Genomic DNA, 26,358 nt, shown 5'->3' on the forward strand with positions numbered 1-26,358 from the left:
GTTGTGTTTGTTAAGCAGCCTGCCAGTGGCCATGAGTTTTGAAGAAGGGTAGCTGCTTTGTGGGTGGCAGATTATTCTTATTTGTTCCACATGGAAACCATGCTGTCTCTAATAGGCATAGTGGCTTCTTTAATGCCTGGAATGAGTCTGACCATATTTTTCTTCTTACATTACTCAGTTATGTGACTGTTGGGCTAGTATATGGAGTCAGCCTTACAGAGAGGGAGGGAGGCCAGAGGTAGAGTTGGAATTCTGGTGATAGATGAGGCAGTGTGATAAATAGATTCAGCCATCAGATCCAGAGACTGAGGGAGCATCAGTTGAGGTCAGTTGACATCTTGATGTAAAACAGATGAGACATAACCTACTGTGGCACATCATACTGAAGGTAGTGAAAATAGTCTGTTTTATTTGACATTTTCTAATACTGGAGAATTTCTAAGCTTGCATATTTCTAATTTAAATATAGGGCTTAAATAGTTGTAAGAAGATGTAATGTGTGTGGTGTTAATGTTACAGTTTTATTGAAAAGGTGAATGAAAAGTGTATACATGACTGTTTTTGGCTTGGGGAGATTAATGAGGAAAGGGCAATAGATTGAGAATCATTTTCTATCTGGTACATGACCTGTGGGCATCTTTAGGGTCATGAAACAGCAAGAGTGGCGTGAGCTGGGGAAGGCATGAGAATTTTGACCTGCTGTAGACCCCCACTTACTGATCCTCAGTATAAGTGGATTTGGAGAAGGGGTCACCTTACCTCTAGCAAACAGACTACAATTTACCAGAGAGCCTCCTTGGAACCACTTATGTTTAGAGGGAGAATCACATTCAGTGCTAATGTAGATGTTCTAACAACAAAGGATCCTGGCGCTGAAGGATCTTTGTGCTCTTTTGGGGGAGCAATCGCCTTACTTTGAGAGACTCCTTAATTTGAAATGTTGGGTGCTCTCCTCTTTTCATCAATTGTAAGAGTTTCCATTTCCTGTTGACTCGTAATCACTGAGGATATTTTGAAATTTCCACACACTTTTTTCCCTGCCAGATCTTCAAATATGGAACTAGCAGGCATAGTCACAATTAAGTTAAACTGAAAACCCTCTAAATTTAATAATTTCTCATCCAGACTACAGAAAAATAACCCTGACATCCTTACCTAAATTAGTTTTCATTGGCACCTGATACTTCTTTCCCATTAGTTATCTTGATATGTACCCCTGCTAGTCTCTCTCTAGATAAGATGATCCTTCCAAGCACTGCTTTTGGCCTTCATATTCAATTACTTTTAGAGAGAAAGAGTCCTTACTACAATTTTGCTTGGCAGTCATAATGGTAAACTAGTGTATTATGGCTCCCTGATTAGAAAAGTCTGAAATAGAGTCCAATGATGAAATTTTTCTTCATGGCATTATTTATTGCTAAATTTAAAGTATATAGTTTATGCTGTATAATAGCATATCACACTGCATAAAATCAATATCGAATTGAAAAATAGTCTGGATATGTAGATGCATTCTTTTAACATTAATTTTATTTTTAATGTTGTTCTGCATCCTATTTACCAAAGCTATGAGAATATTGTAACATTCAGAAAGGGACATACTGGACACCTGCAGTTTATAATAATATAAAAAACAGTAGCCTTTCAGAGTGTTTTATAATGATGAAAGCTGGATTTGGGGGGCTGAATTGTTAAGAACTTTTGTAATCATTCTCTTATCACCTAAATGTTCTGCTGAATAATTAAACACAGTAGCTGGTTGGTTTCATTACTGCCAATGTGCATGACACAGGAGGTTTTAGCAAACTGCTTCTATTCCTTCACTTTCTTTCTTCTCATTTCCTCTGCTTTCCTCTATCCTCCTTCCCCCCCCCTTCATTCTTCTCAGTCCCTCCTCAACTTCCCTTTCATCTTTCCTCTCTTTCCCTCCTCCATTACCTTATTTGCATCTCCCTCCCCTCTCTTTGTCCTTCTCTCCTCCTCCTTGTATCTCACATGTTCTTGTTTATTAAGAAAATTAAATACCTAAATCAGATTTATTAAGCACTTAAGGAAAACATAAGGCCTTTGGTAAAATCTCTAAAAGAGCAAAGAATAGCAGAAGGAATGATCTTGTTTTAACATTTTTCTGACCAACTTTTGAATATGTCATTATGTATCTAGTAAAGCAAAAAGATCTGAACAGCAGTAAGTGCAAAATCAGTTGATTTTTCTATATGTTTTCGTAACTTGGAAAAGACATTAAGCCAGGAACTGATGTTTCTCGTTATACATCCATATCCTATAGTGAACAGCACCAGCAATATCTGTCTTGAATTAAAAAAGAGAAGGCTATAAAATGAAGCATCATGGATTAAACTGTGGAATAGGTGAACATCATCTTTGGTGGTCCTTCCCATCCTTCCTGTCAGAATTCTTTTTTCTCAGAGCATCTGTTCCCTCTTTTCCCACTGATACCCAGTATCTGTATCCTAGCCACCTAAGACTTGCTTCATGCCCCTCCACACTGTGTGATATGTGATGCATATTCTCTTCAGCTGCCTCTTTTTCTTTTATTTTAACTAACTTATTTTTAACTAGTCATAAGGGAAAAGACCTGATAAACTAAAACCTTGATGACATACAACAGCTTAAAATTCTGTCCTCTCCCAGTGCTTTCTCCAAAGATACCTGCCAGTTTAGGGAAACAGTGCTTTTAATCACAATCAATCAACCACTTTTAGTGTAGATAATAGCCACCAATGGTGGTTCTATATTGTAAGGGAGGTTTTCTAAGCAGCAAATGATAGTACAGAGGTATCGATCTCTTCAACCTGCTACATGGGAGTCATCACTACCTTTTATCTAGTGAAATCCAGCTAACAAGATATCATAACAAAAGAATTTCACATCATGAAAAATAAAATGAAAAGCAATTTCTAGAGCTGTGTTGTTCAATATACTAGCCATTTGTCAGATGTAGCTATCTGAATTTAAAATTAAGCCAATCACAATTAAATAAAATTAAAAATTCAGTTCCTCAGTTGTGCTAGCCACATTTTAAGTGTTTAATAGCTATATGTAGCAGGTGGCTACTGTATTGGCCATTGTAGATACAGAAAATTTTCATCATCACAAAAAGTTGTTTTGGACAGCACTCTAGAGTGTACTTTGGTGTGAATACAATTTTATCCCAATTTCTTATCAAGACTGCAGGCTTTATGGATAGTCCAAAATGATAATTTTGGTTATCTTATAGGTTAATACATTCTAAATATAGGTTTTCAAACACAATGACTCAAGCAAATTATTTTTTTCCTAGCCATAGTTAACTAGAAAATTATTTAGAAATATTTGAGTTAATTTCTATTTAACTACATATTCAACTTGAGGCAAAAAGGCCAATTCTTAACATTTTTCATGCCAAGAACATCTTTAATTGTAATTTTAAAATATTCAGAATATTATCTCCACAATTTTTAAATACCGCTGCTCTAGAGAACATGAGGAAGGAGTTAGGGACCACACCAAGAGCATCTGGAGGATGCTGTTACTGAGCAGTTGTTACCACCTAGCAGTCATGTTTTCACTCCTCTTTTTCCAAGGGATTTTAGGGCAGACATGACTTTTAGAGTCTTACAGTTACTTGGTATGACTGTGCCACACTGGCTACTCTTTTTTCTGTGCTCTAATATGCACAGTCCACTCATGAATCTAGAGCTTGTACTTAATCTGTTATTTCTCCCAAAGGATATACTTATAGACAGAAATGGAAGGTGGAATCAAATAGAGCACAAATGGGATTATTTATTTTTTTCAGTTGCCCCCTCTGTACCTTTTCTCTCCTTTGTTGATGAATTGCTTTCTGGGAGAACTCCACAGACATAATAGCTGGCATAAACCTTGGACATGGTAGGAACTATTCAAACGTTTGTTTAAATTTTACAGGTTTGTATTCAATTAGGTTTGCAATCAATTTGGACCTAGAAGGTAGGAAACACATGACATTACTGAGACAATTAAGAAGAATTAACACTACTTAAAAATTTTGGAGCATCTGTAATATTTTTAGTGACATTATTATATATAAAAATTATCTGTATTGTATGTTCAATGTAGACAGAATAAGGTAATCATCATTGCTTATATATTTTTAGGATCTTCTATTTACACATGGTTTAAAAACAGACTATGAGTAGAGATAAAACAAACATGTAAAGACGTATTTCCAAATAGATAATCAATAACAAAGACTTAACTTGCTCCTTCATTAAAATATGTTGCCTTAGTCAGCAATAGTCTGTTAAGAATATATACTAAGAGATCGGTTCAAGATGGTAGAGTAGAAGGACATGTGCTCATGGCCTTTTGCGAGAACACTGGAATCACAAATAACTGCTGAACAGTCATCAACAGGAAGACACTAGAACTCACAAGAAAGATACCCCACATCCAAAGACAAAGGAGGGGCTGCATTGAGACGGTAGGAGGGGTGCAGTCACAATAAAATCAAACCCTAATACCGGTGGGTGGGTGACTTACAAACTGGAGAACAGTTATACCACAGATGTCCATCTACTGGAGTGAAGGTTCTGAGCCCCACGTCAGGCTTCCCAACCTGGGGATCTGGCAATGGGAGGAGGAATTCCTAGAGAATCAGACTTTGAAGGCTAGTGGGATTTGATTGCAGGACTTCGACAGGACTGGGGGAAACAGAGACTCGACTCTTGGAGGTCACACACAAAGTAGTGTGCACATTGGGACCCAGGGGAAGGAGCAGTGAACCCATAGAAGACTGAACAAGACCTACCTTCTAGTGTTGGAGGGTCTCCTGCAGAGATGGGGGGTGGCTGTGGCTCACCATGAGGACAAGGGCACTGGTAGCAGGAGTTCTGGGAAGTACTCCTTGGTGTGAGCCCTCCTGGAATCCTCCATTAGCCCCACCAAAGGGCCTGTAGGCGCCAGTGCTGCGTTGCTTCAGGCCAAACAACCAACAGGGAGGGAACTCAGCCCCACCTATCAGCAGACAAGCGAATTAAAGTTTTACTGAGCTCTGCACACCAGAGCAATCCCCAGCTCTACCCACCACCAGTCCCTCCCATCAGGAAACTTCCACAAGCCTCTTAGATAGCCTCATCCACCAGAGGGCAGACAGTAGAAGCAATAACTACAATCCTGCAGCCTGTGGAACAAAATCCACATTCACAGAAAGATAGACAAAATGAAAAGGCAGAGGACAATGTACCAGATGAAGGGACAAAACAAAACCCCAGAAAAACAACTAAATGAAGTGGAGATAGGCAACCTTCCAGAAAAAGAATTCAGAATGATGATAGTGAACATCATCCAGGACCTCAGAAAAAGAATGGAGGCAAAGATCAAGAAGATGCAAGAACTGTTTACCAAAGACCTAGAAGAATTAAAGTACAAACAAACAGAGATGAACAATACAATAACTGAAATGAAAAGTACACTACAAGGAATCAATAGCAGAATAAGTGAGGCAGAAGAACGGATAAGTGACTTGGAAAACAGAATGGTGGAATTCACTGCTGAAGAACAGAATGAAGAAAAAAGAATGAAAAGAAATGAACACAGCCTAAGAGACATCTGGGACAACAATAAACACACCAACATTCGCATTACAGGGGTCCCAGAAGGAGAAGAGAGAGAGAAAGGACCCAAGAAAATATTTGAAGAGATTATAGTCAAAAACTTCCCTAACATGGGAAAGCAAATAGCCACCGAAGTCCAGGAAATGCAGAGAGTGTCAGGCAGGATAAACTGAAGGAGAAGCACGCTGAGACACATAGTAATCAAACTGACAATAATTAAAGACAAAGAAAAATTACTGAAGGCAAAAAGGGAAAAATGACAAATAACATACACAGGAACTCCCATAAGGTTAACAGCTGATTTCTCAGCAGAAACTCTACAAGGCAGAAGGCAGTGGCATGATATACTTAAAGTGATGAAAGGGAAAAACCTACAACTAAGATTACTCTACCCAGCAAGGATCTCATTCAGATTTGACAGAGAAATCAAAACCTTTACAGACAAGCAAAAGCTAAGAGAATTCAGCACCACCAAACCAGCTCTACAACAAATGCTAAAGGAACTTCTCTAAGTGGGAAATACAAGAGAAGAAAAAGACCTAAAAAGCAAACACAAAACAATTAAGAAAATGGTAATAGGAAAATACATATTGGTAATTACCTTAAATGTGAATGGATTAAATACTCCAACCAAAAGACACAGGCTCGCTGAATAGATACAAAAACAAGACCCATATATATGCTGTCTACAAGAGACCTACTTCAGACCTAGGGACTCATACAGAGTGAAAGTGAGGGGATGGAAGAAGATATTCCATGCCAATGGAAATCAAAAGAAAGTTGGAGTAGCAATCCTCATATCAGATAAAATAGACTTTAAAATAAAGAATGTTACAAGAGACAAGGAAGGACACTACATAATGATCAAGGGCTCAATCCAAGAAGCAGATATAACAATTATAAATATATATGCACCCAACATAGGAGTACCTCAATACATAAGGCAACTGCTAACAGCTATAAAAGAGGAAATCGACAGTAAAACAGTAATAGTGGGGGACTTTTACACCTCACTTACACCAATGGACAGATCATCCAAAGTGAAAATTAATAAGGAAACACAAGCTTTAAATGACACAATAGATCAGATAGACTGAATTGATATTTATAGGACATTCCATCTGAAAACAGATTACACTTTCTTCTCAAGTGCACATGGAACATTCTCCAGGGAAAACATCACAGCTTGGGTCACAAATCAAGCCTCGGTAAATTTAAGAAAATTGAAATCATATCAAGCATCTTTTCTGACCACAACGCTATTTAGATTAGAAATAAATTACAGGTAAAAAAATGTAAAAAACACAAATACATGGAGGGTAAATAATACATTACTAAATAACCAAGAGATCACTGAACAAATCAAAGAGGAAATCAAAAAATACCTAGAGACAAATGACAATGAAAACACGACGATCCAAAACCTGTGGGATGCAGCAAAAGCAGTTCTAAGAGAGAAATTTATAGCAATACAATCCTACCTCAAGAAACAAGAAACATCTCAAATAAACAATCTAACCTTACACCTAAAGGAACTAGAGAAAGAAGAACAAACAAAACCCAAAGTTAGTAGAAGGAAAGAAATCATAAAGATTAGAGCAGAAACAAATGAAATAGAAACAAAAAAAAATAGCAAAGATAAATAAAACTAAAAGCTGGTGCTTTGAGATGATAAACAAAATTGATAAACCATTAGCCAGACTCATCAAGAAAAAGAGGGAGAGGACTCAAATTCATAAAATTAGAAATGAAAAAAGTTACAACAGACACCGGAGAAATACAAAGCATCATAAGAGACTACTACAAGCAGCTCTATGCCAATAAAATGGGCAACCAGGAAGAAATGGACTAATTTTTAGAAAGGTATAACTTTCCAAGACTGAACCAGGAAGAAATAGTAAATATAAACAGACCAGTCACATGTACTGAGATTGAACCTGTGATTAAAAATCTTCCAACAAACAAAAGTCCGAGACCAGAGGGCTTCATGGGTGAATTCTATCAAACATTTAGAGAAGAGCTAACACCCATCCTTCTCAAACTCTTCCAAAAAATTGCAGAGGAAGGAACACTCCTAAACTCATTTTACGAGGCCAGTATCACCCTGATACCAGAACTAGAGAAAGATATCACAAAAAAAGAAAATTATAGACCAACATTACAGATGAATATAGATGCAAAAATCCTCAACAAAATACTAGCAAACAGAATCCAACAACCCATTAAAAGGGTCATACACCATGATCAAGTGGGATTTATCCCAGGGATGCAAGGATTCTTCAATATATCCCAATCAATCAATGTGATACACCATATTAAGAAGTTGAAGAATAAAAACCGTAGGGTCATCTCAATAGATGCAGAAAAAGCTTTTGACAAAATTCAACACCCATTTATGATAAAAACTCTCCAGAAAGTGGGCATAGAGGGAACCTACCTCAACATAATAAAGGCCATATACGACAAACCCACAGCAAACTGCATTCTCAATGGTGAAAAATTGAAACCATTTCCTCTAAGATCAAGAGCAAGAGAAGCATGTCCACTCTTGTCACTCTTATTTAACATAGTTTTGGAAGTCCTAGCCACGGCAATCAGAGAAGAAAAATAAATAAAAGAATACAAATTGGAAAAGAAGAAGTAAAACTGTCACTGCTTGCAGATGACATGATACTATACATAGATAATCCTAAAGATGGCACCAGAAAACTACTAGAGCTAATCAATGAATTTGGTAAGTTTGCAGGATACAAAATTAATGCACAGAAATCTCTTGCACTCCTATACACTAACAATGAAAGATCAGAAAGAGAAATTAAGTAAACGATCCTATTCATCATAGAAACAAAAAGAACAAAATACTTAGGAATAAACCTACCTAATAGGTAAAAGACCTGTACTCAGAAAACTCTAAGACACTGATGAAAGAAATCAAAGATGACACAGACAGATGGAGAGATATACTATGTTCTGTACTGGAAGAATCAACATTGTGAAAATGACTATAGTACCCAAAGCAATCTACAGATTCAATGCAATTCCTATCAAATTACCAATGGCATTTTATACAGAACTATAACAAAAAATCTTAAAATTTGTACAGAGACACAAAAGACTCTGAATAGGCAAAGCAATCTTGAGGGGAAGAAAAACGGAGATAAACCCACACACATCTGGTCAACTAATCTTTGACAAAGGAGGCAAGGATATACAATGGAGAAAAGACAGTCTCTTCAATAAGTGGTGCTGGGAAAACAGGACAGCTACATTTTTATAATGAGGTGGATAGACCTAGAGTCTGTCATACAGAGTGAAGTTAGTCAGAAAGAGAAAGACAAATACCGTATGCTAACACATATATATGGAATTTAAGAAAAAAATGTCATGAAGAACCTAGGGGTAACACAGGAATAAAGACACAGACCTCCTAGAGAACGGACTTGAGGATATGAGGAGGGGGAAGGGTGAGCTGTGACAAAGTGAGAGAGAGGCATGGACATATATACACTACCAAACGTAAGGTAGATAGCTAGTGGGAAGCAGCCGCATAGCACAGGGAGATCAGCTCGGTGCTTTGTGACTGCCTGGAGGGGTGGGATAGGGAGGGTGGGAGGGAGGGAGACACAAGAGGGAAGAGATATGGGAACATATGTATATGTATAACTGATTCACTTTTTTATAAAGCAGAAACTAACACACCATTGTAAAGCAATTATACCCCAATAAAGATGTTAAAAAAAAAAAAAAGAATGAAATTAGAACACTCCCTAACACCATACACAAAAATAAACTCAAAATGGATTAAGGACCTAAATATAAGTCCAGACACTATAAAACTTTTAGAGGAAAACTTAGGAAGAACACTCTTTGACATAAATCACAGCAAGATGTTTTTTGACCCACTTCCTAGAGTATTGGAAATAAAACCAAAAATAAATCAATGGGACCTAATGAAACTTAAAAGCTTTTACACAGCAAAGGAAAGTATAAACAAGATGAAAAGACAACCCTCAGAATGGGAGAAAATATTTGCAAATGAATCAATGGACAAAGGATTAATCTCCGAAATATATAAACAGCGCATACAGCTCAATATTAAAAAAACAAAAAGCCCAATCAAAAAACGGGCCGAAGACCTTAGTAGTCATTTCTCCAAAGAAGACATACAGGTGGCCAAGAGACACATGAAAAGCTGCTCAACATCACTAATAGAGAAATGCAAATCAAAACTACAATGAGGTATCACCTCACACCACTTCGAATGGGCATCATCAGAAAATCTATAAACAACAAATGCTGTAGAGGGTGTGGAGAAAAGGGAACCCTCTTGCACTGTTGGTGGGAATGTAAATTGATAGAACCACTATGGAGAACATTATGGAGGTTCCTTAAAAAACTAAAAATAGAATTACCATATGACCCAGCAATCCCATTACTGGGCATATACCCAGAGAAAACCATAATTCAAAAAGACACATGCGCCCCAATGTTTATTGCAACACTATTTACAATAACCAGGACATGGAAACAACTTAAATGTCCACCTACAGATGAATGGATCAAGAAGATGTGGTACATATATACAATGAAATGTTACTCAGCCATAAAAAGGAACAAAATTGGGTCACTTCTATAGACGCGGATGGACCTAGAGACTGTCTTACAGAGTGAAGTAAGTCAGAAAGAGAAAAACAAATATTGTATATTAAAGCATATATGTGGAATTTAGAAAAATGGTACAGGTGAAGTGGTGTGCAGGGCAGAAATAGAGACACAGATGTAGAGAAGAAACTTATGGACAGCAAGGGGGAAAGTGGTGGGGGCGTGGCGGGGCGGTGGCAGTGGCGGTGGTGGGATGAATTGGTATTGACATATATACACTAATATGTATAAAATAGATAACTAATAAGAACCTGCTGTATAAAATAATAAAAAAATAAAATTAAAAATATATGTTCTAAGATTTATTTAATATTATATTCAGTAGTACAGTGAAAGTGACATCTTCTTGGAAGTGCTTACGTTAAAATTCTTTTAAACAGAGGTTTTCAAAATAGAAGAATTCTTGAAGTTTATTTTATTTTTGATATAACCAGATAAAAACTGAAGCAAACAATCCATGATGTGGTACTGTGCATAGATTGAATTGCTGAACACTGACAGAAATATACCTAGGAGAAATGGTTACTACCTCAGGTGAAATGAATTAGATAATTAGAATTTTTTATTGGTGTTCTGGTAAAACTACCTTCTTAGTACTCACTGAGCTATTCAAATGTTCTATACCTATAATTTAGAGAAAAAAATTTAAGGGAGTATGTACATATCTAATTTGTTTTATAAGCATGTTGAATGACTTTCTTAAATATTTTCTAGTCTTCTGTTTTAGTAACTAATATACAACAGAATGTGAGTTAAATACATTTTGATTTTATATAGCTGAATATGTAAACTTTGTGTAAGTTACACTCATTTAATAATTTACTAGTAGTATTTATTGATAATCTTGCTAATTTATAGTTTATTACTGACATTTTGCCTTCCTTTACATTTTTAATATCTGAAGCTTCCATTCTTTAGATTATTTAGGTGGAAACATTAAAATAAGAGATATACCAGACAAAGGAGAGCCTGTGAGTTCTGTCAATAGCATTTTCTGTTGATAATCATAAGGAGAATTTTGTTCCATTTTCATCACTCACTCTGAAGATTGATAATGTAGTTGCTTGAGAAACATTATTTATGCTATGTGGTTATTATTTCTGCTGCTCCCAACTTGAAGCACTGCATGTGTTTTTGTGAAGAATGTTGGTACTTGATTATAATCATAGCTACATCTCTTTTGATAGGCAATTTCACTTTGGAGAATAGGTGTAAGACTTTTAGGGTTTTGAATGTAAATTGGATCAATCGCATCACAGCATATAGAGTGGGTGAATGAATAGGGTTTATTATATCATGGTTATTAACATACAGAAAACTTTTTCCAACTTGTTGGTTTTATGCTTCAGCTTGCTTAAATGATTTTTTATAACTTCCTATAGGTCCTGGTAAGGCATGACCAAAGCCTTGCTCAGGATCTGAAGTGTATTAGATGATTAATAAATATTTGTGGAATGAATGACTATCTGATACATATCTGTGTGGTATATAGAGAATTCTGTTTTAGCAAGTGTAGCTTCCTTTGTAGCATTCTATTCACTGATCATCAGGAATAGATGGTAGTGCGTGTAAAGGTAAAAACAATATTAGCAAGAAACTGAGGTGAGACCTATACCACCAGTTATTAAAATGTGTTATAAAGCTACATTAAATAAAATCCTATATGAAAGGTGCAGGTTTTATTTTCCCTACTTTACAGGGGTGAAATAAAGGCTTAGGCAGTTAAAATCACTCTCTTAATGTGAGTGAAAGGCCAAGATTCACACTCAGGTGTTCTGACTTCTAAGCTGACTGATAAAGAGTGCCCTGGTACTTTGAGGTCATGTCTTTATTTTTTAAAAGACATGTATTAACCAAACATATTTGTAATGATGAAACCCAACATAACAAAATTAAAATCCTTCAAGCTAATTAATATGAAAACTTAATATCATATTTCATTCTGGTAATTAATGGAAACATATTTTTCTATTATGATTCCAAAATAGTTGATTAATATCTAGAATCCAAAATAATAATGTGTTTGATTCATAATTGCCATTTTCTTTTTAAAATTTTAAGAATTTTAATTTTTTTAAATTAGTTTTAAGTTTTGGAAGTAATACACAATAAGGCTATAATCATAAAATTAAAAATTTGACCACCACTCCAATCCGGTTCTTTTCAGAGATAGCAATTGTCATGGCACTGGTATGTTTTCTTAAACTTTTTCCTAGGCTCCAAAATACTTATATGTACTCAGAGAAAATCTCAAGTATTATAGTATGCTTGTTTTTTTTAATATATATGATGCCACTGCACATATCATTCTGCAACTTTTTTTTTATTCTACAATGTATTCTGGCAATCTTTCCAACTTATTTTGTATAGATTCACCTTACATTATTCACTTCCAAATACATGAGAGCCAGGATCTCAGTCTTCTCAAAAGTTAACATTTCTGTGTTTCTCAAGGCCACCGGATTTTCTTTCATGGTAACTCATATTGAATAAAATAACCCTTACATTGTAGTTCTTTCCTGATAGATAGGCTTTAGTGGGCAAAGAAAAAAAATGATCAGCAATGATGATTTAAACTACAACTACTCCAGTAAAAGATTTAGTACATATTAAGTTATTCCCTGTATCATTATTTGGGTTGGTTATCACACTCTCAGTCCTGGGTCATATACATCTTTTATATTTTAAAATACCTATGAGTATGCATATGATTTTACAACTTTATCATTCTTTCACAGGATCTGATTTTCCTATAGTCCTGTTCTATAGATAAATGTAACATATATTCTCTTTCTGATTGAACAGCCCTTTTCCTTGCCTTTTAGACAGTTTTCAGTGTCTTTTTATGTCCAAATTGGATGCTTTAACTATATTATTTTAGGGGTAGAATCCGTCTCTTCCCTTTTGTTTGTTTTCAGGCTTCAGAGTATTCTGCCTCTTGGTTTAAGTTTCACATAATTATAACCTAGATGCCTGTTCAAGTTGACCTGATAAAATAAGATCTGGATAAGATTAACTCCAAAATTTCAATTCCATGTTCTGTCGAAATCCAAAGCCCTCCCTGAGAATCCTGTGAGTTCTCTGGAACTTACATCTGCTTTGCCTTTAGTCATCTTGATTATGCACCAAATTGCCCAGAGGTATGCCTGGTTAATTTATAAACTTTCATATTCTTTTTATTTATATCACACATCTACATTATAGTTAAATAGTGATATTTATGTGATTATTTGGTTAATATTTGTCAGTACCTCTAGGCTGTGAGCCCTGTGAGGTGAGCAGGGATGCTCTCAATTTTATTACCCATTCCTACTGTCTGGTATGTAGTAGGCTCTGAAGATTGACTCAAAATATAAGAAAGGAATAACTGAAGAAGGCTTGAGATAAGAGCACAGAAAGAGAAGTTAGCCTTGAAAAGAAAGTGGTGGTTAGGGGGGAAAAGAGAGAGAGGGAAAGGGAGAGGGAAAAGGAGAGATCTTCCTTGAAGACAGATGAGAAGAAAAAATGGACGGAAAAGCATATTGAGATAGAAGTAAATAGAGAGGTTTCCCAGATGATCTCATCTCAGTTTCCCCAGAGTAGTAGAAAGTGGGTGGATTGGAGTTTATATAAAATTGAGAGTATGGAGGATGATAACAACATAGATAAATTTTCTGATAGCTAATGAGCCAGGATTCAAACCCATGCTAACTGCTCCTAGATCTCGTAATCCTTTAACTATACTGCCTCCTAAAATGCAGCAATCCAACAGAAGATAATGAAGTTAGGACTCTTACTTTTTTGAAAAAATATTTTCTTGTCAGCAATCAAAGTGTTAGGGAGGTAAGTTTATATTGGGCAGAACCTAGAAAAAAGAGAAAATATGTTCTACATTCATTAGAGTGGGATCCTGAAAATAAAGCATCCAGTTGTTTGTCTTTCATGAAGTTAATGCCATGAAAACATACTGAAAGAGTGTTTCAACACACTGCTATACTAGTTCAGAAGAGATTATTATTTTATTAAGATGAGCTTTGTTTCCTTTTTATAAACTACTTTATTGCAGTATGATTGATATGTAAAAAGCTGGTCATGTTTAATGTATACAACTAGATGATTTGGGGCATAAGTATACACTTGTGAAACCACCACCACTATCAAGGCCTTCACCACCCAAAGGTTCCTCTGACTCCCTTTATTATTATTTTTTTTATTATTATTATTAATAGTTTATGGTAAGAACACTTAACATAAGATCTTAGTAAATTTGCGTGCAATTATCCAGTTTTACTGGCACCATTTATTAAAGAGATTATACTTTCCCCATTTTGTGCTGTTGGAACCATTGTTGAAGATCCTTGACTGTAGTAAGCATGGGTTTATTTTTGGGCTCTCTCTCCTGTTATGTTGGTCTATGTGGCAGCTTTTATGCCAGTATCATACTGTTTTTATTACCACAGCTTTGTAATATAGTTTGAAATCAGGAAGTGTGATGCCTCCAGCTTTGTCTTCCTTCCTCAAGACTGTTTTGACTATTGGGGGGTCCTTTGTAATTCCGTATGAATTGTAGGATTGTTTTTTCTACTTCTGTGAATAATGCCTTTGGAATTTTGGTAGGAATTGTATTGAATTGGTAGATTGCTTTGGGTTTTATCGACATTTTAACAATATTAATTCTTCCAATCCATGAACATGGGATATCCTTCTATTTATTTATTTGTTTATTATTTTAGTTTATTCTTTAGTTTCTTTAATCAATGCTTTACAGTTGTCAGTATACAGATCTATGACCTCCTTGGTTAAATTATTCCAAAGTATTTACTGAATAATCATTATTAGTATAGAAATGCAACTGATTTTATATTGTTGATTTTTATCATGCAATTTTACTGAATTTATTATTAGTTCTAACAGTTTTTTGGTGGTATCTTTAGAGTTTTCTATATATAGGATCATGTCATCTGCAGAAAGAGACAGTTTTACTTCTTCCTCTCCAATTTGGATGCCTTTTATTTCTGTTTCTTGTCCAATTGCTCTGGCTAGTACTTCCAGTAGTATGTTAAATAAAAATGGCAAGAATGGACATCTTTGTCTTGTTTTGGTCTTAGAGGAAAGGCTTTTAGCTTTTTACTGTTGACTATTATGTTAATGGTGGGCTTGTCATATATGGCCTTTATGGTGATGATATACATTCCTTGTATACCTAATTTGTTGAGAGTTTTTATCATGAAGGATGTTGAATTGTGTTAAATGCTTTTGCAGCACCTACTGAGAAAATATGATGTTTATCCTTCATTCTGTTAATGTGGTATATCACATTTATTGATTTGCATAGGTAGTACCATTCTTGCATCCCAGGGATAAATCCACCTGGATATGCTGTATGAACATTTTAATATACTGTTGATTCAATTTGCTAGCATTTTGTTGAGGATTTTTGCATCTATATTTGTCAGAGATGTTGGCCTGCACTTTTCTTTTCTTGAAGTATCCAAATCAGGCAGCTTTGGTATTAGGGTAATGCTGGCCTCCAAATGAGTCTGGAAACGTTCCTTCTCTTTAATTTTTTGGAAAAGTGTGAGTAGCATTGATATTAGTTCTTATATATTTGGTAGAATTCACTAGTGAAACATCTGATCTTGGTTTTTTTCTTTGTTGGGAAATTTTAAATTATTGATTCAATCTTGATCTGTCCAGATTTTCCATTACTTCATGATTCAGTCTTCGTAGCCTGTGTATTTCTAGGAATTTACACATTTCTTCTAGGTTATCCAATTTGTTGCTACATAATTGTTTATCAGAATCTCTTACAATTCTATGTACTTCTGTGGAATCAATTGTAGTGTCTCCTGTTTCATTTACAATTGTATTTATTTGAGTCTTTTCTCTCTCTCTTTTTTTTTTAGTTAGTCTAGCTAAAGGTCTGGCAATTTTGTTTATCTTTTCATGAAACCAACTAATTTTTTGTTGTTCTTTTCTGTTGTTTTTCTAGTTCCTATTCCATTTATTTGTTTTCATCTTCATTATTTCCTTCCTTCTTTAACTTTGGGCTTAGTTTGTTCTTCTAGTTCTAGTTTCTTGAGGTGTAAAGTTTGGTTGTTTTTTTTAGATCTTCCTTTTTTTCTTAATGTAGGCATTTATTGCTATTAACTTTTCTCTTAAAACTGCTTTTGGGCTTCCCTGGTGGCGCAGCGGTTGAGAGTCCGCCTGCCGATGCAGGGGACACAGGTTCGTGCCCCGGTCCGGGAGGGTCCCACATGCCGCGGAGCCGCTGGACCCGTGAGCCATGGCCGCTGAGCCTGCGCGTCTGGAGCCTGTGCTCCGCAGCGGGAGAGGCCACGGCAGTGAGAGGTCCGCGTACCGAAAAAAAAAAAAAAACAAAACTGCTTTTGCAGCATGTCATAAGTTTTTGTATGTTATTTTCATTTGTCTCAAGATATTTTAAAATTTTCCTTTGATTTCTTCTTTGATCCATTGGTGTTCAGGAATGTGTTGTTTAGTTTTAATATATATGTGAATTTTCTAATTTTACTCCTATTATTGCTTCCTATTATTATTGCACATATCATGTGGGTGAAAAAGATACTCGATATGATTTCAGTCTTAAATTTAAGACCAGTTTTATGGCTTAACATATGATCTATCCTGGAGAATGTTCTGTGTATACTTGAGAATATATATTCTGATGCTATCAGATGGCATGCTTTGTATATGTCTATAGTCCACCATAAGTGGTGCTGTAGGCTTTATTAATTCTTTTTAATTGTTTTTTCTTTTTGTAACTCTGACTAGATAATTTCAAATGATCTGTCCTTGAGTTCACTGATCTTTTCTTTTGCATGCTGTAGTCTGTTGTTTAGTCTCTCTAATGGATTTGTAGTTCATTTATTATGTTCTTCGGCTCCAGGATTTCTGTTTGGTACTTTTTTTACGGTATCTTTTTATGAAACTTCTCATTTTATTCATGTATTATTTTCCTGATTTTGTTGAGTTGTCTATCTGTGTTCTTTTTTATCTAACTGAGCTTCTTTAAGATGATTATTTTGAATTCTTTTTCAGGCAATTAATAAATCTCCTTTTCTTTGGGGTCAGCTACTAGAGTTTATTTTGTTCCTTTGGTAATATCATATTTCTTTGAGTCTTCATGTTCCTTGAAACCTTGTATTCCTGTCTTCACATTTGAAGAAGCAGTCACTTTTCTCCAGGTTTTACTGACTAGCTTCAGGGAGAAAGGTCTTCATGAGTCAGCCTTGCCAGAGATACTGGGGGTCTCTTAGATTCTTTCTATGGATGCACTTGCTCCATTCCTCTTGTTCCCTGTGAAGAAGTCTTAGACTCTGTGCCTTCTCTCTTTTTTTTTTTTTTTTTTTGCGGTACACAGGCCTCTCACTGTTGTGGCCTCTCCCGTTGCGGAGCACAGGCTCCGGACGCGCAGGCTCAGCGGCCATGGCTCATGGGCCCAGCCGCTCCGCGGCATGTGGGATCTTCCCGGTCTGGGGCACGAACCTGTGTCCCCTGCATCGGCAGGCGGACTCTCAACCACTGCACCACCAGGGAAGCCCTGTGCCTTCTTGTGATCCCACAAAGCCAGGCCAGGTGTTGAGAGCCTCCTATTTATTTTCTCTAGGGCAGTACCCTGAAGTGTTTGTTCAGCATTGTGCCCCTTTTCCCGATCCAGCAGATTCAGCTGGATGCCAATATCTGTGTGCTGTCTGTGGGAGCTCGCATGCATTGTCTGCAGGGGAGCATGGCGTGTTGGCTACAAGAGGGGACTGCATGGAGCACTGCATGGTGCACAGTGGCTAATCATGGGGTCTGCAGGTGGGGGTCCTACTGGGTTCATGGTCAGGGCTCTTATTAGAGTCTGTAATCTAGTTAGTAGGATCTGCTGCTGGTGGTTGATATCTGTATACTGGTTTCTGTGAGCTCCTACCCTTTTTCTCTACTCTTTGCTGTCCCCAAATTATTTAGCTATTTCAATCCTCTCAATGTTCTGGGTGTGGAGAGATGGAAATGGGACTCTTGGACACCTTCCTGCAAGGCTGGGGAGCCAAGTGTTCACTGTTTTCGCTTTTCCCAATGGGAGAAGTTGCAGGCCAAGGTGAGTCTCTCTTGGTCTGAGCTGTGTTGCCTTGGGAGAGAGGTGACATGGGTAAAATGAAACTGTTCTTCTTATCCTCTTCAGTGCTTCTGTTCTTTGATGTTTTTGCTCCACGTGGTTACTGGAACCTCTCAGTTGTTCTCCCAGGCTTTCGTAAAGGTATTCTCATTATTGTTATTGTTAAAATCAGTATTTCTTTAGGGGTATGACATATGGAACTTCCTATTTCATCATCTCACTGACGTCCAGAAGAGATCATTCTTTATTTCAGTAGGTCTCAAATATCCAGTGATATTTCATAGAACATTAAAGTTATTTAAGTAACCTCACCTTTTAATTGACTCAGTGACAAAGTTAGTGAAAACTTCTATAGGATATGAATAGGGTGACATTAGATTTAGGTAGAATCAAGAGGCTGCATGTGAGTATCAGACATCAGAGCAGGCAATGTTTTGAGTTCAGATGAGCTTGAAGAATCTGAGTCTTAAAAGTCAACAAACAAGTAAAAATCCAGAGGCTAGGATAGTTTGGGGAATGGCTGTGGAGAGCAGGAACTGGGGTGAACTTATTCCTACAATAGAGGATGTTTTCTGACATGAAATCACAGCCAGAACACCTAAAATTACTAGTTTCTTCTTGTAATACTTATAGGTGTATAGATTTCAAAGTTAATCAACTTTTCCTATCATTACAATGCTGGAAACAGGTTAACTGTCCCTATCACATCTACTAATTGCATTTGAGCAATCAAAGAAAAATTCTCTTGCCCTCAGTGTCTCTTCTTAATGATGATGTCACATTGGAGGGACATTTTCAAAAAGGTTTTAATTGTTCAATTATTGTTATGAAAATTGGAGTGGAATGTTTGTACTAAATTAGTGAGCCAAAGAGGACATGGTAAAAATGGCAAATGAAATAAGGAGGTATATTTAGATGTAAATGAATCCTTGTCTGGTGGGCAAGCCCATGGTTGGGATTATCGTCTCACCAAAAAAATTATGCATTGGATAAAGAAAATGTTAAATTTGGCATTTGTAAAATTCATTTCTTTTTAAAAATTTGTTTCCATCTAAAAGAGAAAAGTGGAGATACTCAGTAGAGAAGTAGAAAAATAGGAAGGAAATAGAGGCATGAAAGGAAGAATTCTTCTGAATAATTTTAAGATATTTAAACAATTTTCTGTAAGATCTATTTCTAGTTTATATTTTACATTATATCATATAATATGTGAACATTACACAGTACTATTTTTCCTTTTTGTATAATTGTTTTAATATTATTTTTCTTTCCAAAATGATTTTCTCTCCCTAACTTGGCCTAGAGCTGTAGCTTTTAAAATTTTATCCTGGCTACTTTAGATCCCCTAATATTTATCATAACATGATATAGTACAACCATCAGTGTAAGATTATATCTATACACAATATACACACACAATATACATATACCTCTCTATATATGTAAATATATATGATTGTGCACTCTGAAGATCAATGATTTTCAGTGTGTATATTTGTGTGTAAAGACTCACACATGCACACACATTCTGAAGTTCACTATATGATTTCATTTTATGTTAAAGGTTCTACAGAGAGCTTTCATTTTATACGAACTAGTTCTCCAATTATGACATTATGCTCAAACCTTGAAAGGCTTCCTCTCTTACGGTATTTTAAGAAAGAATCCTTAGAGCCTCATCTTCTCCACCTTTTCTTCAAAGTCTGTAGATTATCTTGACTTCTGTTGCCTGAAGACATATCTAAAGGAAACCTTAAAAATACCATGTCAGATTTCAATGGTGGGAAATGGCTGGAAGTTATAATCAACAGGAAGATGGAATTTTACTTTTAAAATGAATAATTAAAATTTAGAATTCTCTTTGATACGTTAGTATTAAGGTTAATTAGATTGTATGACTTACAGTGAGGCATAACGAAAACAGTATTGAATTAGGTGTTATAAGACCTTAATACTTGTTTGAGCTTCACCATTTAATAGCTTAATGACCTTGGGCAAGACAGTCTCAGCCTCACTCACCGTCAATTGAAATGTGTGGTTAACAATATCTTTACTGCCCACCTCTTTATAGTGTTGTCAAGATGAGATAATATATGTGAAAATATTTTGTAAACAATGAAGTGCTAAATGAAAATGACAATTGTAAAGAACTGTTAATATGTGCCAGACACTGTATTAAGCATTCATATCATTCTTACAGCAGTTTTATGAGATAAACAATGTTAATATTCCAGTTTTACACATCAGGAAGGTGAGGCTTACAGTACATAAGACACCTGAGTGAGCTCACACCATTAGTGAATGGGAAGGGCAAGATTTGAATACAGATTTGGCTGACACTAGAATCAATGCTCATAATTTCACAATTTTTGTCACTGCCCTGAATAATAATTGCTTTATAGAATGATACATGAACTGGGTGAGGCAGTAAAAGCACAGCTGTCTTTATCATCACATATGAATTCCAAATGTGAAAACAAAATACTAATTATTTTTTCCTAAAAATAGAATATCATGGAGTTCTAACCATCTAAATGTGTTTTTCCTTTAGAATTTAATTGTCTTGGATCCACTCACAGTGACTGAGGAGGAAACAAGACCATCCCTAGAGAAACGCCTCGAAGCCATTATCAGTGGGGCTGCTCTGTTGGCTGACTCTTCATGCACGAGGGATTTCCATCGGGAGCGAATTATCGCAGAATGCAATGCCATTCGCCAGGCTCTCCAGGACCTGCTTTCAGAGTACATGAACAATGTAGGTAACTGGTTTTCCCCCACCCCGTCCATTGGGTATGTGCTGAGGTTCTTTCGGTGTACAAAATCTGATAAATTACAAATGAGTACCTGATTTTACATGGCTTGGCCTTTTGGGTGCATTCTGCGTGGGTTGCTCCCAGAGTGCAGCAAGGAGACAGGAGTTTCTAGGGATGGAATTCAACCAGAAGGTTATTTATACATGATTGTTTTGCTTGAGACAGTATCTAAATACTAGTTGAAGAAGGCAGTCAGGATTGGAGAAAGGAAACTGGAGTTGCGCATCAGTTTAAAGGATAAAAAGAAGACAAAGAAAAGGGCAGGTTGCTCCGGATTATATTGGTGAATAACAAAGTTAGAATTTAGATGGTATTGGGATAAAGTCAATGCTGTAGGGATCGGGGGCCATTTTTGAAGGTGTAATTTGGATCGCTTTTAACCTTTTTCAAATGTGACAATGTCATAGATTCTTTGCAATTTTAGCCATCTCTCAGGAATGTTAGAAACAATGTCTAAATTTAGACAAATGCAAAAGTATTTGTTTCAAGGTCCTTATGATATAATTTCATATATATATTTATGATATATTCTTTTTGTATATATATCTACATCCATCTATGGAGTATCTATGACTACTCTTACATTCAAAACTTAGTTATATTTTTAAAATAAGGAAGACATTGTCAGTTATATATTGATCATGAATATTGACTCCTTAAATAATAGAGGTAAAAAAAAGAAAAATTTATAATGGGAATATTTTGTTCATCTGCTTTATTATAAATGGAATAATTAAAGAGTTATGAGGGTATATTTTGAAAATGATTAGTTACAAAGCATACGATTTTTTAGGTGTGAGATTGAAGAGTTAGGATTTTTCAGTATAAGTAATTTATGTGAATAATTCAAATGTGCTAAAATTAGTGAGTTTTAGGCTTCTGCAACACATTTGATGTATCTCCACACTCTTAATATTTGATGACTTTGGCTTCTGACCAAAAATCTCTTGCCTGTCAAGAAATCACAGTTGTAAAGCAGATTTTGTTAATAAGAGGACCATATTAGTAATGTCATGTCCTGCTTCTGAAGCTGGAATATCACAATTTTTAGCATATAATATATTTTTAAAGATTTTTAAAGAGAATTCATGAGTTACAAGAAACTCAGAAGGTAATATTCTGTTGGAATTCCTTCTCCCCTGATCTGTAAACTATTCAAATTAGTAGTTTCATTTTATAGATAAAATATGGTAAAGTTATACATAAGTTTATTTTATCTATAAATTATAGATAAATTTACTTTATTAAATATAAAGAAAGTTATTCTATTCTTTTAAATACAAACATAACAGATGCACATGCACACACTCACCCACATACATAGGCAGGGATGGCCACGTAATTGGGGAGCCCAGTGCCCAGTGCAAAATGAAAATGTAAGGCCTGTTCAAAAGCCGGGAAAAAAAGAAAGTTTTTTCCTTTTTTTTTACAGTCTTTATTGACCCAAGAAAGGTTATTTTTATTTGCTATTTAATGTTTGGTTGTTTGGTTCTCTAGGGTATAGGGATACTTTTGGACTTTTGGGAGCACATAGACCCTCACAGATTTCTTTAGCCTTACCCCATAACCCCCACCCATCCTGCCTTGTACCAAGGGCCCCACCAGGAATGGAGGGTGGCAGCAATTGCTGGGTTGTGGAGCAGGTGGCTGAGGACCTGTCCCTTGAAGGCACTGGGAGGCAGGACTGCATGTTAAGTCTAGGGCGTATGCTTTATTGCCCCATCAGACTTCACTTATCTACACAAATTGAAAGGTAAAATTGTTAAGACTTTCAAAACTGTGATAGCAGAGCATTAAAAGCCAAACACAGGGCTCCTTTCTGAGCATGCTGCCTTTTGCCCAGTGGCAGGACGCTGAAGTTGCTCTTGTACGTAGTAAACATATACCATATAAAAATAATGGTGATTTTATGGCTTTCTTCAACCTTGGGTTAAAAACTGTTCATACAAAGGGTGAAGTGATGGGCACATTCTGCCCTGGGTGCAATCATTAAGAAGATGCATTGCCTCTAGAAATTTATAAAAAATAATAAAGCCAACTAAAAGTTGGTCTGCACCAGCAATTCTCTAAGTCAGTGATAATGTTTTTCATAAATTCGTTTTTTCTCTAAATCCTAAATAATTGCTGTAGTTATTGTTGAGTTTTAATAATATATGTGTATGTATGATTCAAATTAACACATTTTTATGACTATCCTTCGGTAAACATTATATTCTTTATGGATTTAAACAGCAGATTCAGAATAAACAATGATGACAGTGATTGTAAAGACAGAGAACTAGAGTTACTTTAATTCTGTTATTTCATGTGATCACTTGGAATTTTAATTTAAATTTTAAAATTATAACAATGGAACAGTGTGAATTGCAGGGGTAATATTTTTGTTAGGTAAATGTAAATTTCATACATGAAATATTTCATTCAATTTGAATAGTAACTTTGAAATTTGTTTTCCTTCTGAAAATTGTCAATTGCTTTAAAGAACAAATCAGGAAAATAATGATTATCACTGAAAAGTAATTTTGTCATATAGAGGACGGGGGCATTTAAAAAGTATCTGGGTATCAAATATGCTAAGTGAGGCACTGAAAATATGTATGCACTTTTGTACATTTACTGCTTTTTTTCTTAATGAGGTTTTAATCTGATGTTCAGTTTCAAGGCCCATTTGTCAAGTATACAAAACTTATTTATGTTACTAATATCCTTCTGTTAGATATTTTGGTTTATAAAAGGTAAGTTCTGTGTTAGAAGAGTGAAGTGGAAAGACTCTTCCGTCTATAATATCCAAATAATTGAGATCAAAGGTAAGTAGCTTTTTTTTAGCTTGTCCAGATAATTATTTTAATTTTAATTTTTTAAGGGTAGACTTAATTGTAGGAATTCAAATATTTCTCACTTATTTAATTGATTAGATTGCACTACTCTTCATGCCTGATGGAGACTTTCTTCTTCCTTCCTCTCTCCCCCATGTTTCCTCTTCTCTCCTTCCGGCAAAGGAGTACAAACATCCCCTGAAATATCTCTCCCTCATGGCACCTTCCCCTTTATAACTCTCATTCCTGGTGGAATTCCTGTGTTGCCTTCTCCACTGGTCAGAAGCTCTAGGAGAGCGAGGGCTGTGTCCCTGGCCCTGCCACTGAGCCTTTCAGGTAGCAGGTGCTCAGTAATTACTATTTGGGTACAGGTGAATTGAATTAGCACTTGCTTCTTCTCAGTTTTTAAAATTAAATGGCAATGTGCCTGAAGCAATTAATTTGTAATTATTTATTTATATGATAACTGTGGAGAAAATGTAGGGAGGGTTAATAGTGAGAACAGGAATACAAGAAAGAGCGAGCACAGAGGTGAGAAAACTTGTTCTGTGGGTGATCTAAAAATATTTATATATTGCTTTTTCCCAGGGCATAATGTTAAGTACTTGTTGAGGAAGGCATTTTTCTTCAGGGAATGAAAGACTTACCGTGTGTGTGGGTAATGTCTGGTGACCTGCCCTCATGTTGGTGTAGAGATGAGAGCAGGAGTTAAGTTATACAGCAGTGGTTCACAGGATCAGAAACCCATTTATATATTAACATTTTATTGATAAGTACAACCTATTAATAAACAAAAATATGCATTTATATCATTATGAAAAGCACTCGAAAAGCAGTATAATAGTTCCTTTTTATATAAAAGTGCAGAATTTTAGGCTTAATGTGACTATCTGACCAAGCCAATGAATATTGGAATTAAAAAGCAGGAACCAATCTGGAAAAACTGTGGGGTGGGTGTATTATCAGAACACATTTCCAGGTTTCTTTTTACTCTAGGTTTCTATCACCAATAATGCTTCTCTATAAGTGTTTCTTCAGCTTTAACGGAAGGGAATGAACTTCCCTGAAACTAGCTGAACTCAAAACTTTCTCAGTTTGCTCAAAAATTTTAGGACGACTCTCATACTTAAGTCCTCAACTTCCTAGTTTAAGGAATGTTGTGTCTCATTTGGTGAGCCTGATTTGCTTTTCAGATTAGTTTGGAGCTTTTGTTATTGACCTATGTTGATCAAGTAAATGCTTAAATATAATTCAGATGCAGTAAAGATAACCAGGAGAAGTTAAAGCACAATTAACTCTCATCAGGATCTGTGGATCTTTTATGTGAATGTGACTTCAAGGCTTCAAATTTTGCAAGTTTATTGAGTCCAGAGCAGTTCAGTAGTGGGGAATAAACGCAGTTTATGTTGTTCTCAGGCTCAGTTCACATGACCAGTTTGAGTCTAAATAACTTCCTTAACAGATCAGCAAGTCTCGATCATTTTTTGACTGAAGCTCTAGGTTCAATAAGTTCAATGTCTTGTCACGTTAGTAAGAAATTAGCAGGATGTGAGTCCAGATGGGTCTATAACAAGTAAAACAGACAACCACCTAACCACATGATCATATATGTTTGCTCTAATATTTTCATTCTAAATATACATATATATTAGTTTAAATATATATATGTTTTCTATTGCTGCTGTAACAAATTATCACAAACTTAGTGGTTTAAAAACAACACAATAATTATTTTACAACTGTGTAGGCCAAGAGTCTGACACAGGTGTCAATGGGTTGGAAATGAAAGTGTCAGTAGGGCTGCATTCTTTTCTGGAGACTGTAGGGAGGAATCCATTTCTTTGCCTTTTCCAGTTTCTGGAGGTCACCCACATTCCCTGGCTCAATGCCTTCTTCCTCCATCTTCAAACACAGCAGTGTCACATTGTTCTAACCTTGCTTCTGTCCTCACATCTCTTTCTCTGACCACAGTCAGGAAAATTTTCCACTTTTTAGGACTCATGTGATTAGATAGGGCCCACCAATATTATTCAGGATAATCATCCCACCTTAATTACTTGTGCAAAAGTTCCTTTTGCTATGTAATGTAACAGTCACAGGTTCTGGGAATTTGGATATGGGCATCTTTGGGAGGCTCATGGCCATATACCTAGTACTAGTCTTTCCTAGTCTCTTCTGTGGAATCATTATCAATCTTTACGTTTCAAATCCATTGTAGTTAGTATCCTTTACTCACTTTATGTTCTATGATGGCAGATCACGTCTGTTTTATGTACTGTTTTATCCCCAGTCCTAGGCACAATGCCTGGCATTTTAGAAAAGGCTAAATTGTAGTTTTGAATGAAAGAATGAATAAAATTATTACATATTGTATA

At 35.8% G+C, this 26,358-nt stretch overlaps 1 protein-coding gene across 2 annotated transcripts in view; it reads left to right on the forward strand.

The window, feature by feature from the left end:
* Window positions 1-26,358, forward strand: part of CTNNA3 (catenin alpha 3) — a 1,571,950-nt gene that overhangs the window by 391,190 nt on the left and 1,154,402 nt on the right. For both annotated transcript variants that reach the window (XM_030862371.2, XM_060286489.1), the window contains exon 7: window positions 20,906-21,109. In XM_030862371.2, the coding sequence (XP_030718231.1) occupies window positions 20,906-21,109 (204 nt within the window). The remainder of the gene's footprint in view (window positions 1-20,905; window positions 21,110-26,358) is intronic.

The sequence above is a fragment of the Globicephala melas genome, chromosome 16 (genome assembly GCF_963455315.2).
Source record: "Globicephala melas chromosome 16, mGloMel1.2, whole genome shotgun sequence".
In the NCBI taxonomy this organism is placed as follows: Eukaryota; Metazoa; Chordata; class Mammalia; order Artiodactyla; family Delphinidae; genus Globicephala; species Globicephala melas.